The sequence below is a fragment of the Nelumbo lutea genome, chromosome 1, assembly GCF_056320005.1.
Source record: "Nelumbo lutea isolate HS-2025 chromosome 1, American lotus-T2T, whole genome shotgun sequence".
Classification (NCBI taxonomy): domain Eukaryota; kingdom Viridiplantae; phylum Streptophyta; class Magnoliopsida; order Proteales; family Nelumbonaceae; genus Nelumbo; species Nelumbo lutea.
Genome location: NC_142684.1, coordinates 70,356,287 through 70,368,926, shown reverse-complemented (window position 1 = coordinate 70,368,926; position 12,640 = coordinate 70,356,287). Strand labels below are relative to the sequence as shown.

At 38.1% G+C, this 12,640-nt stretch overlaps 1 protein-coding gene across 1 annotated transcript in view; it reads right to left on the bottom strand.

Moving 5' to 3' along the window:
- Positions 1-10,621, bottom strand: part of LOC148875192 (uncharacterized) — a 34,667-nt gene extending 24,046 nt beyond the window's left edge. The window contains exons 1-6 of the mRNA XM_088968408.1: positions 10,476-10,621; positions 9,704-10,317; positions 6,484-6,865; positions 1,638-3,085; positions 913-1,026; positions 535-689 (exon numbers count right to left, since the gene is read on the bottom strand). Coding sequence (XP_088824534.1) covers positions 535-689; positions 913-1,026; positions 1,638-3,085; positions 6,484-6,865; positions 9,704-10,183 — 2,579 coding nt within the window. The 5' untranslated portion in view covers positions 10,184-10,317; positions 10,476-10,621. The remainder of the gene's footprint in view (positions 1-534; positions 690-912; positions 1,027-1,637; positions 3,086-6,483; positions 6,866-9,703; positions 10,318-10,475) is intronic.
- Positions 10,622-12,640: the final 2,019 nt, after the last annotated feature.

The window sequence follows — 12,640 nt, the reverse complement described above, 5'->3', positions numbered from 1 at the left end:
GTTATTGAGGAAGCAGTTATTCTGGGCTCTATTGTAAATTAGTTACATGGACATCTGTATTTTGGGTGAATGGATACCCGAGCTGTTGTAACTTCCATCTCCCATTAATAAAATTAATCATTTTTTGCTGATCAAAAAAACAACTATGCAGAAGTGACAAGGCAGAAGCACAATTATACTTATGGATATCAACAAGGGAGAAGTTTGGAAAAACTTCCTTTTCTGTGTTTCTGAACAGACAATAATGTTTTGATACAAGCTAGATAATTTGAAGATGAAGCATAAAGAAAGAAGTTTGTTTTTTGTTTTTGCTGCATGGTTACTGGCTTACTGCACAGAGAAATACTGTTGGCTTCTGATAACAGTTATACACAGTAATAACTTTTCTCAAAAAAAATGAGAAAAATTAAGGAATAACAAAGCCATTTGGCATGATGGTATCCAAAGAACAAAAACCTTGGAATAGTATAGTCTTTATTTATATAGAAGAAACCATAAGAACCCATATACAATCCAGTAACTGGAGGAACATACTTGCAGAGGAAAACTGGCCGTAAGCCATTATTTGCCCCATCACCTAAATGCGTACGTCTTTCAATTTCTTCCTTAAACTTGTTAGAAGGCAGAACATCGCATGGACCTTGAATTAAACCAGCCATTACAGTGCTTTCATGGTTAGATTCATAGACCTGCAACGGTTTAGCCATGAGGATGTATGAAATTATGTAGAAAACAGAACAGCAGATGGCTAAAGAATAAAAAAAAAGGAAGTGGGTAAAGGGCCAAATTTTCCATCAATTAGCAATGCCCTTGATCAGATTATAGATATGGAGTATACCAAACTTTATACAATACATAAGAATGGAAATTTAATGTTCAAACTGAAAATATGAGAAATCACTTCTACTATACCTCATTATCTTCTGGCATACATGGCCGACCCACAACCTCTGGCAGATCACTTGGTGAATAACACCTACTCACAATAGCCCACTTTGACCTAGTTCTAGTATCCTCCCAAAGAGCCTGCAATAAAACACAAGAGCTTACAATTTGTGTATTCTTTTTTTATTTTTTTTATTCTTTCTTTTCTTTTCTTTTTGAAAATAAGTAATATTTTCATTCAGTGTAAAGAGAGATGTGCATTAGAGGATGTACAAACTACAAACAGGGCTCTATAACAAAAAACATTAAAAGCCACCTCAAGTAATAGGTTAAAATATTTGCACTATATAATAAGTCATTTCCTTATCCAGATTTAGCTGAAGAGTCTGCCACTTGGTTTAGTTCTCTAGGGATCCATGTGTAGCTATGACCAAGGGTCTTGGAGATCTCGCTGGTTTCATTAAGGAGATGGGTGGCTAGCTGCCAGGGGGTTGCCCCAGACTTGTTGACCCAACCCATCACATTCCAGGAGTCACCTTCAACTGTCAAAGAAAGAGATTGGGTCTCTGGCAATTCTGAGACCAGCAAGAAGGGCCCAAGCTTCTGCTTCAGAGGCATATATTGCAATTTTAGGGCCACCAGAGCTCAATGCAAGTTACCATCAAATGATGGAAGTACAGTTTCACTGGTGTAGAGGCCATTCTACCAATTTAAAAGATAAAAGAGTCACAGTAAGCTTGATGATGGTTTACCTGAAGCTTTGAAGGTCTGAGATTGTTACTGTTAGAACAAAAAAGTGCATGATCTAGAAGCTTGTACATAACTCCATTAACGCAACAAGACTGATAAAATGCCTTCTCATCTACAACTTGAAGTACATCACCAACCCAATCCACACTATGCAAGCCATCTATTGAAGACCTAGTGCAATCTCTAACTCCATTTTCAACATCTGAAGCCCCAAAAGCACTTGCTTGAGCAACATCTTGGGCATCTCCCCTGACATCACAGCTTGTCTTACATCCAGAAGTATCTTTTAAATCAGACATCACAGGCTCTTTGAATATGGCGTTGTTAGCAGGATAATGATTTCCAGAAACTTCAGTACAATTCAATGGCCTAGTTTTGCCAACATCTTTTGAATTACATGATGCTTGCAAGTCATAACAAGTATCAAAACCTATATCAGATTGCTTTTCTTGACAAGGGTGTCCAGGTTCAGATTTCGGAAGTACCTTGGGCTCCAACATTGATCCCTCTCTGTCACATTGAGATGATGAACTATTTTGAGTGGGTTGGTTCAAACTTTGATTTGCAGTGCCAGAACAAGGAACAGAAGCTGAAACTGCCCCAACAGTTTCACATAATATAGCCTGGCAAGTTTCACTTTTTATTCTGTTTACTGCAATGTCAGTACCTTGTATTTCGCTTTCATTTGTCATCCTTAACACAAAATCCAATTCATCATGGTTGTTGTCTGTACTACTAACATTGGCAGGATTCTGTAAACCTAGATTTCCATTAGTGGTTACTTTCTGGTGATTAATCTTCTCATCTGAACTTCCCACCCTCTTATCTAAAGAAGATTGAGCTCCAGCTGTGCTTGAAGATACTTTTGGTGCAGTGATACTTCTTGTTACACGACCATATTTAGGGGGCAAAGGTTTCCCATTGCTTGATATCAAACACCTAGGGCAGTGCCACTCACCTTTAGGAATGCCTTTTAGATTGTAAGATTGAAGACACCTTAAGTGGACTCCTTTCTCACAAGCATCACATACAAGTAAACTTTCTACATCATTGATGGTAACCTTGCATACTTGGCAAGATAAGGTCTTGTTCATGTAATCTACTGAAGGCGGAATCCAGTTAGGACGTTCAGGAATCCTTGGTTGCAAAAACTTCTGAACATTCCTTGCAATGTCACCGTGGTTAGTGTAAAGTGAAGGAGTTTGCATAAAATTCATGCCCAATGAAGATTGGTATGCACTTGGCAGGTTTCTAGATGCAGTTTGAATTACAGAAGGTTTACACATATGATCTTTTTCTGCTTGAAGAGCCACTGTGGTGCTTCCTTCAGTTTTGATAGGAGTATGATCCGGCACCTTGTTTACTTGACCCACTTTGGCTACTGCTGCAGAATGAGCATGGAGGGAAAATGTTGGAGGTTTGTCTAGCGAATGATCACCAGAAGGATTTGCTGCACACAAATCGTATTAGATTAAGACATCCAAGAGAATGCAGGTGCAGATAAAGTTATCTGGAAGAACACAGTAAATGTCTCGGCTAAAACTTTTATGGTCAGAGATAAGCATGTCACTCAATACACGGTCATATCAATCTCATTGTATACCTTCCAAGAGTAAATCTGCAAAAACTCAAGGCCCATCCCAGCTTTTTCTTTATTGCTAATAAAATACAAGAGGATAGCATTAATAATTATGGGATTAATACAAAACAGCATACCTCTTATAAAGTAGATAGCTGACCCAAGAACAGCCTCACTACCATGAAGGAAAACTACTACAAAAAGGGTACCAGGATTATCCCCTGTATAACTTCTAAGAGTAAAACAGTAAAAACTTAAATTCAATCCCACCTGTTTTGAGGCGTAGAATGGAGGTTGATAGTAATTGCATCTTGTGTGGTTTAGCCTCAGAATCTATCCAACACCTGTTAATTCATTGCTCCTATACTTATCAGGTGTGGTGCCATTTTGCAAAGCTCTTCGAGCTGTGTTGGGTCCCTCCATTCTTGATTCCAGATCTCTAGTCCGGTTAGACCATTGGAGGGTTAGTTTCTTTTCAGATAAAGGCAAGTTCCTGTGGAATTGCCTCTTATTTGCAGTAACTGGAATATCAAAAACAAATCGCATTGACAGCAACTTGTAAGATGAAATGCAGAACCCCTTCAAAGATGGTATATTAGGTGTGAGGTACAACTGAAATAGAACTTACCACATGCTCAATCAAATTAAACATTAATATATCACATCACCATTTCAGTGCGGGGAAAAACATGGTTGCATTTGGTTACTCTTATATGATATTCTTGACAATAGAAGGGGACTTGTTGATTAAGAATAATATCATAAGCCCCTTAAAAAATGAGAAATGAGAAATGAGGTAATCATCAAGTGGAACCTCATTTCATTTTACTCATCAAAAGAAATCAAACTCCTTAAACTTCTAACCACCAAAGTAATTATTTGGAATATAGAAATCCAAATCTTATTGCTGACAGGTTCAGATTGTTCCAGCAATATTTGAGTTAGTATATCAATGAATCAGGGAAGCGTAAATAGTTCAATCTGAGTACCTTCTTAAAAATGGTCCATCCTAATAGTTGCTCTATAAGAAATCCATAAAGAAGGCAGGCAAGTCAAATTAGGACACCAATAGATGTAAGATTTTTTTTCTTCGAGAGAGCAAGAGAAGATAATTTTTTGATATGGCTGTTCCATACAATATCCATGCTCACCCAGTATAGGTGTCCTTAGAGATTTTTGGGGCACTGACATGTTAAGCTTTTCAAGGCTAGTGGGTGATGATAATGAGCCCAGATCTCCTGAAAGCAAGAATTCTGCACACACGGCATTCAGCTGCATATCAGGAATATCTCCCATACATGTATATTAAATTCAAGGGGAGATGTTCCCAATGTGCAAATGGATGCCTGTGCTTTCAGAGTGTGTGCAGAGGGTGTGCTCGGAGGAGATCCCCTCTTTGTGAGCTAAATTACTTGCTTATATAGTGACTGGGATGCTCTTTAAGTAGAATGGGGCCATAGAGAGATCAAACTTGCCTACACAATTAGTTGGAATGACCTTTAAGTATTAGATTAGAAGACCATAGAGGTGTTATTGGGTGGATGACAGAATTGATAAAAGGCCCATGGACTTCAATGCATCAAATAGGGAAGCAAAATTGTTTCCTTACATCAGTCCATGACCCGTGGTTGTGGGTTCATTGACAAGGGAAGGGGTAATAAGAACCAGTCTTGGATGGGAAATAGTGGGACCCCGGAACCAGCAGGGGGTGGAATATAGTTTTTTTTTTTATCAGCAAGAAATTTTATTAATAAAGTAGCAAAGGTTACAATCAGTTACAAAAGTTATAGGTAGCAGAAAAGCATCAATCTAGTCTGCACCAACAAACAATCAGTTATAGTTCTGCCCAGTACAATGTAGATCTATTTGCCCCTTGTTTTGCTTGGGTATCCGCCATCCCATTTGCGCTCCATTTGACCCAAACAAACTGAGAGTTGATCCTCCTTGTAAGTATGTCAATTTCTCTGAAGATAAACTCGAGCTTCCAAGGTACTGAAGTGATGCTTTTGGCCCAAGAAATGACCAGTAGTGAGTCTCCTTCTATTTCTAAGTCTGTTATTCCTATCTGCTCAGCCATCTTTAGACCTTGAAGCAGGGCTAGAGATTCAGCCTGTATTGAGTCACCAATACCTATTGGTCCTGAGAAGAGTGCCACCACCACATCCTGATGATTTCTAATCACCCCCTATGCCTGCCCTTCCTGGGTTACCAAAAGAACTCCCATCAAAATTTAGTTTTAGTTTGTTCAGTGCCGGTGGCTTCCATTCCTCACTCACATTAGTTGCATAGAATTGTTTCCACTTTTTTTTCTTGCAAGACAAGTCAGCCTAAATGCTGTTTGTAGTGCTTCTCTCCCTCAAGTGTTCCTTAAGGAAAGAGACTGTCCTTTTTCATTATGCTACTAATTAAATCCTTTGATGGTTACTATTGATAAAAAAATAGAATAATTATTTATAGTATTAAAAAGATGTGATGAAGAAACTGAAAGTACCCTTAAGGTTTCTTTGTTTCTTTACGAGAACTAAGGTCATGTTTAGATTGGATGGGAATGGGAATATAGAAGAGAAAGGGAAAAAATGGGTGGTTTCAAGAATGTCTAGCAGCCCTAGTAGGGATTTCAATTTCCAATGAAACAGCAGGAAACATGACAAAAGTCCACTGCTTTCTAGATTCCACAAGATTAAATTTTCACAACTGCAGAACCCGGAAAAAAGCATATTTTCTCTTCCCTCTCCCCCAATCCCATCTAAAAACAGCCTAAAATTTCTGCCCAGTACTCCAGCCAGACAAAAAGGGAATAGTGAAATCAATTCTGTGTATTAAATGGGTAGGTTCCACTTAAAACGCCTTGTGCATCAACATAACTCAGCCATTGATACCAACTATCACAGGTTATATCCTCTTGTATAAACATCCAAACTGGAGTTCCCTGACCAAGTCACATGATTAGATGGACCACAGGAACCCACTCAGCACATTCCTATTTGCAAGGTCTCGTGGGTCAACATTATTTATCTGTTGACACCAATAATAACTGGAAATGTCTACTAGTGTAAACATCCATAGTGACAATCCTTGATCCAATAATGTGATCAGAAAAAATTATTCTAAGAAAGCCCTAGCATGAGCAGCCTCAGAGAGAGAGAGAGAGAGAGAGATGTATACTGACTGTATGTACACAACAGCAGTTATCCTTTCACGGTTTCACCATATGATATTGTACTTGAAATTTGAAAAGCATTTAAGGAATAAAGGGTAACAGGCAGCACCTTGAACTTGGGATGTGTAAGCTGACCCATTTGATCTTCCATCTAATCTGAAATGTGACACTTCCACTCGAGGCAATGGTAAAGAGGAGTCCTTCTCTAATGGTTTTGTAGACAATCCCCTGGACACTGTAGTTGATGGCATTTTATTGACGGGCAACTGATTCAACGAGAGAGTAGAAGATAGAGGAGAAACATGAACTGCAGTTGAAGCAGGTTGAAAACCTCCAGCAGTCACTGGTGCATGGGTGGGTTTTTCTGGTGGAAACCTATGACCACCCTGTAACAATGAACTGTGTCCTTCAGTTGTTGCACCAAAGCTCACTTGCAACAATGGGGAAGAATATGGTGCAGATTGAGCAGCAAACTCCTTGGATTCTTCCATCTGCAGAGCAAAATCAAGGGGGATTATCAGGTGAAGATATGACCTGATAAGACATGATGCAACCAACTACCAATTGAAGACTATAAAACCACAGAAAAAGCATTTTTCATGCACAGTTTTTAAAAGTAAAGCCCTACCTTGGTGATTCAAGAAATAATTCTGAGTTCTGACTTAAAAACTAAAATCTTTTCTGGGGCAAAAAAGAAACTCCAGTAAATAATACAATGTCCTCCAAGTATAAATTTATACAAAGACAACCAAAAAGCAAAGGTTAAAATGGTTAAATAAACATAAATATCATCATTGTCATCATCGAAGTCTTGAATCCTTTTTCACAATTCCACTTTATTCTGTGACATACCCATTGTTTATCGTGAACACTTAAATTATTTCTTACTACTCCAACCCATGTTCTTTTTGGTATGCCCCTATCCTTCTACTTGCAACAGATCACTCCTTACAGGTGTCATAGAAGGTCTTCTATGCATGTGACAAAACCATCATAGCCTACTTTTTCTCACTTTACGACCTAGCAGAGCTACTCCTATGTTCCTTCAAATGACTTCATTTCTGATCCTATCTTTTCAATGTTTTGCACTCATCCATCTAAGCATTCACTTTTCTGCCACACTCATTTAATGGACATGCTATTTATTAATTGCCTAACTCTTTGCTCCATGCAACATACATGCCCTTACAACCGTTTCAAAGAATTTTCCTTTTAGCCAAAGTAATATTTGACTATCACATAAGACTCTATTAAATCCCTCCTTTTTGCCCATTCTGCTCTAATTCTATGAGCAGCATCCTTCTCAATCTCTCCTTAGTTATGAACTATTGAACCAAGGTAACAAAGGAGGGTGCATTGAGCAGTCTTGTCGTCTCCAATCCTATTGTACCCTGGTTTGCACTCCAATCTAAGGTTCAAAGTATTAATACACCTTGATGCGGTGGAAGGGGTGTATCGGTACTTTGTACCACACACTTCTTTTTTTCAAAAATGGGTATGAGGGATAGATTTGAGCATAGATTAATATATAGAATAAACCATTTGGGGATTAGCCTTTGAAAAAGGCATATCGGCGTTTTATTTTTATTTTTTCAAAAATAGGTCTGAGGGATAGGTTTAAGAATAGATTAAAATATAGAATAAACCATTTGGATATTAGCCTTTGAAAAAGGCATATCAGCACCCGGCTGTTATGATACAATATGCACAATACGAGGCGTATAGTGTCAACACTTTGAACCTTGCTTCTATTATTATTAAATTCGCATTGCATATATTCTGTTTTAGTATTGCTTATGTTAACACCTCTTGTTTCGCATCAATTAATGCTCTGTCATCAGCAAACATCAAGCACCATGGGACCTCCACTAAAGTCTTCAGAAATAATTTGTCAAACATCTATATTTACTACAAGGGGATAAAGTCAGCAGCAGAACTGGCAAAATTTTAGAAAAGCAGAAATAATTTTTCAAGCTGTCCACCTAGCAATAATGAATCAGTAGCTCCACAACCCACTGTATCCATCTCCATTATGTTTAAATTAAAATCATCTATCAATAGAAATATACATAACTATCTGATGAGGAAGTTTTCATTTTTGAAACATTCACCAAAACTATCCCAACATATTTTATAAGGAAAAGGAAAATTTTAAACACCACTCCAACATAGCAATATTGGAAAATTTACCCAAAAATAGAAAATGCACATAACCGTCTGATGAGAAACATCTTTTCGAAGTATCCATTAACACTGTGCCAACATAGCAACAAGAGGAAAAATGATCTAGTGATAGAAATATGCATACCTATCAGATAAGGAACTTCTCACTTTTGAAGGCTTTTTATAATAAACAGTAAATAGTGATTTTATTGATAAAAAAAAAAGACATTTCCTGTTATTCAAAAGCTTTGACAGCAAGGTACAAGAACAGCATTTTGCCTTAAAATTTTCCCCCTGCCTAGTTGGCCCCCACAAAAGGAATTCCTTTGAAACCCCAATTCTTGCTAGGAAATCTGCCAAGCAATTGCAACTCCGAGGAATCACAACAATGATCAATTCAAGATGGTAATCAAAGCTCTAGCTTCTCTTAACAGAAATGTTAGTTCCAAGGTACTTCTCACTTTTGAAGTATCCACAAACACCATTCCAACAAAGTAACATTACACCCCTTGGCTTATCAAAGAAAACCATTACTCCTCCCTAGATCAGTTATCAATGTAATAATACATAATACAATACACCAAATCCTCGCAGGATTGAAGAAAACTATGTCTAATGGTCTTTTTCTTTTTGAGGAGTAAATGAAATTCATTAATCAAAAAAATGAAATACAATCTGACAGGTGACAAGATGTCACCACAGAACACACATCCAAATAAACTCTGTTCAAGACCATTCATCTAATGGTCTTTGCTTGTCAAAGAGTGAGCATGTTCCACAAATGCAAGATCTTTTTCCATTTAAAGTAAGCTTCCAATCAAATTAACAAGGTCCCAGCCTAATTAGTTGGTGAAATATTGCAATTAATGTCCCACGGATCAATCATCAAAATTAAGTCTTTCAAGCACGTTCCATTATTCCAAAGTGAACCAGTAGCATCCTATTACCTATACTTCGTCTATTATTCTGACTAGTTATACTCAGTCTTGCTTAGGGAATGAGGAATCAGACACAAGAGCCCCACTCCAAGCAAAATCTACAAGAAGCCGGGCACAAGAGTGTAATTTTTAAGTACAGCCTATGAGAAATAGAAATTGAAGATACAACGTTATGATATATTGGAAACAAATTAGATATATGTAAAATAGCAGAAGTTGAAAATCCACCTTTCTCTTTGTAAGCAACAACTTCTCCGCGATAGACATCTTTGGAGGACGAAACCCTAACCTTTGATCTCTGGACCTATTAAGCCCGAGATCCTCAATAACAACCCTAACAGCATTGCTCGGAAGAATATCCTTCGGAGCCAGTGCTTCGCACATCTCCGCCAATTTCTCCCTAGCCTCTGCCATCAGATCTTTCTCCACAGCCAATGGACTTCTCCCACCTCTCATCTTCCCCAAAGCTGATAAAACCAAAACAATCTCGGCAACCCTCTTCATATCCCCACCAGAAGCCCCTCTTGCCTTCTTATGCAACTGAGCATCGGAAACACTTCCTCCGTCATTCTCAGGCAGCCTCTTTTCGCCAACGAAAGCTGATGTGCTGTCCAGTTTCACTTCCAGCGGAACACTGGCGTCGACATTCGGCGGATCCATACCCCCAAACAAATCCTTCAAACCCCTAACTCGCTGCAAGAAATTCATCTATTCACACGAAGAACAATCCCATCCGTACGAAACGTTCGATACGAGCCACCAACTCCACCGCTTGCAATTCTCATCAGCCCAAAAATCCGAGTCCTATTCGAGCTCCGATAGGCGTAAATCGGCGGACAAACCTGCAAGGGAGAGAGATCAGAAGCCATTGGTAAGAGCGGGGGGAGCGTAGAAACCCTAGGAGAGTATGGAAAACTGAGGAGAGAAAAGGAGAGGAGAGAAAACGAGGAAACAAGGACAGGTCTTCAAAATTTTGAAAAACTATGATCCGTTTATATACCTTTTTGGCGGGTATTTGATGAGAGATAGCTTTGTAAGTGATGTGGTGAAGAGATAGGTGGTGAGCAGAGAGAGAGAGAAAGAGAGGGAGATTGGACTATAAATCGTTCACTCGCGCTTAAAGCCGAGTTTTAAACGGGACGACAGAGTCAAGTCGCCGAGGTAAGCATTAGTTATAGTTAGAGAAGTAGAATGCCCTATGACACAGCCCCCATATAATATTATTTTTAGAAACTCAGCCCTTTGTATTTTTTTTTTTGGTAAAAAACACCCCTGTACGTTCATATCATGATAAATAATGTTTTTTATCACCTCTGTCAAAGGAAATGACAGAATAAACCTATTTACATTATCAAACATCTCTAAAATCTTAAAATCATAAAATGCCCCTCTCACTTTAGAAGACAATTTTAGAATTCATTTGTGGGGTTTGGTTGGGCAGAATTGAAATTCGATTTCCATTCTTGGTGGAATGACTATTCCCTCACCCTCATGGAAATGAGAATTCATTCCAATTGATTTTAATTACTTTCCATGAGAATAAACCATTCCAATTTCAACTCCAATTCCAATTTCAATTATAATTACAAGCCAAATGGAACCTTACTTTTTTATCTATCTAGGGATAAGTGGACTGCAGTCCACCTCAAAAATCTGAAATTGCACCCCCTGCCCCTCCTAGTCTACTAATAGCCCCCTACAAACCGCATCATGCCTGTGAATTTGACATCAATCCATGGGCACTTTGGGTAGGATTCAGTCCACCACTATAAATCTTAGCTCCACCTTATGGGTGGACTGAACTATAAAAACACTTTTTATAAAAATTTGAGCGATGTACAATGATTTCGAGTAATGTAAGTTATATAGGTGGTCTAGTTTTTTAATCTGTAAAGGCAAATTTCTATTAAAGAAAAACACCCATAATGCAATCAAAATGCTACAAAGCATCAATGGAAATAAGTTCCTACTAAATTCATGGCAGGTGTCAATGATTTTGTCAAGAAAAATCACGATAAAATCTGAATCCAACACAAACTCTTGTCTTATATTGTTTATTTCTATTCATTCCCACTTCAACACACACAAATATCATTAGGCCCCATGTAGGGAAAAGTGACTTTCATGTGAATCAAAATAAATAGGAGATCGAATCAGCCCCCCTCCCTCCTAATTTGTGTTTGTGTTGTTTATCTTCATTCTTCTTTTTTTTCATGTGTGAGCAAATGTTTGCTCAAATGACTATTACCACCATTGCTACAATAGCTAAAGTCTTTTTTACATTTCTAGCAAACTGTTCTTTTTCCTTTCCCCTCAACATCCTCTACTTTGAATATTTTCCAAACTAGGCTATTCAACTTAGAAGCCCTCTTTTTCTTTCCCCTAGTATCAATACCAAGGGTGAAAGTTCCATCAATATCAATAGCACCGATGTCGGTGCTAACACTATCATGATGCAACTGAATATTGTCGATAGTGAACATGTTGGGGAATTGGTTTCGGGAGGAGCCAGCCATTTTTTTAATTCTAAAAAAATAAAAGTTAATTTAGTTGGACTTGCCTAAATTGTTGGTTCAGAATCCCAACTTAATTCCAACGGTTAAAGCCTTTCAACTCCAAAAGTCCAAGCCTCCAAAATTGCTAACTTAAGATACTTTAGCTGGTTGAGCAAGCCTTCTTTCTGTTGAAACTTCAATAAAGTTAAGAATTGGAGAATCAAACAATTAGCAAATCAGCATTCACTCAAATTGCAGAGAATATATGAGAGAGAGAGAGAGAGAGAGAAAGGAGATTAAGAGAATTGTTGAATTGGTGTGATGAAAATGGTGAAGGATAGGGCTATTTATAGGAATTGAAAATAATTCAATTGCACAAAATACCCTAAAAACTAACTGTTTTTTAGTTGTTAGGAGGGGTATTTTGGTCATTATAAAGTTATTTATAACTTTGCCCAAAATGCCCCTAAACTAGTTGTTATATAACTATTAGGGGGCATTTATGTCATTTTTTCTCCCCCTAACCAAAATACATAAATACCCCCCCTTATATAGCTATTTATAGTTATTAAGGGGTATTTATGTAAAAAACTCCCAAAAAGCTAAAACTAGCCGGGGGGTCCCCAACCGCTAGTTCTCGGACAGGATGAACGTGGCCCACTACAAGCCC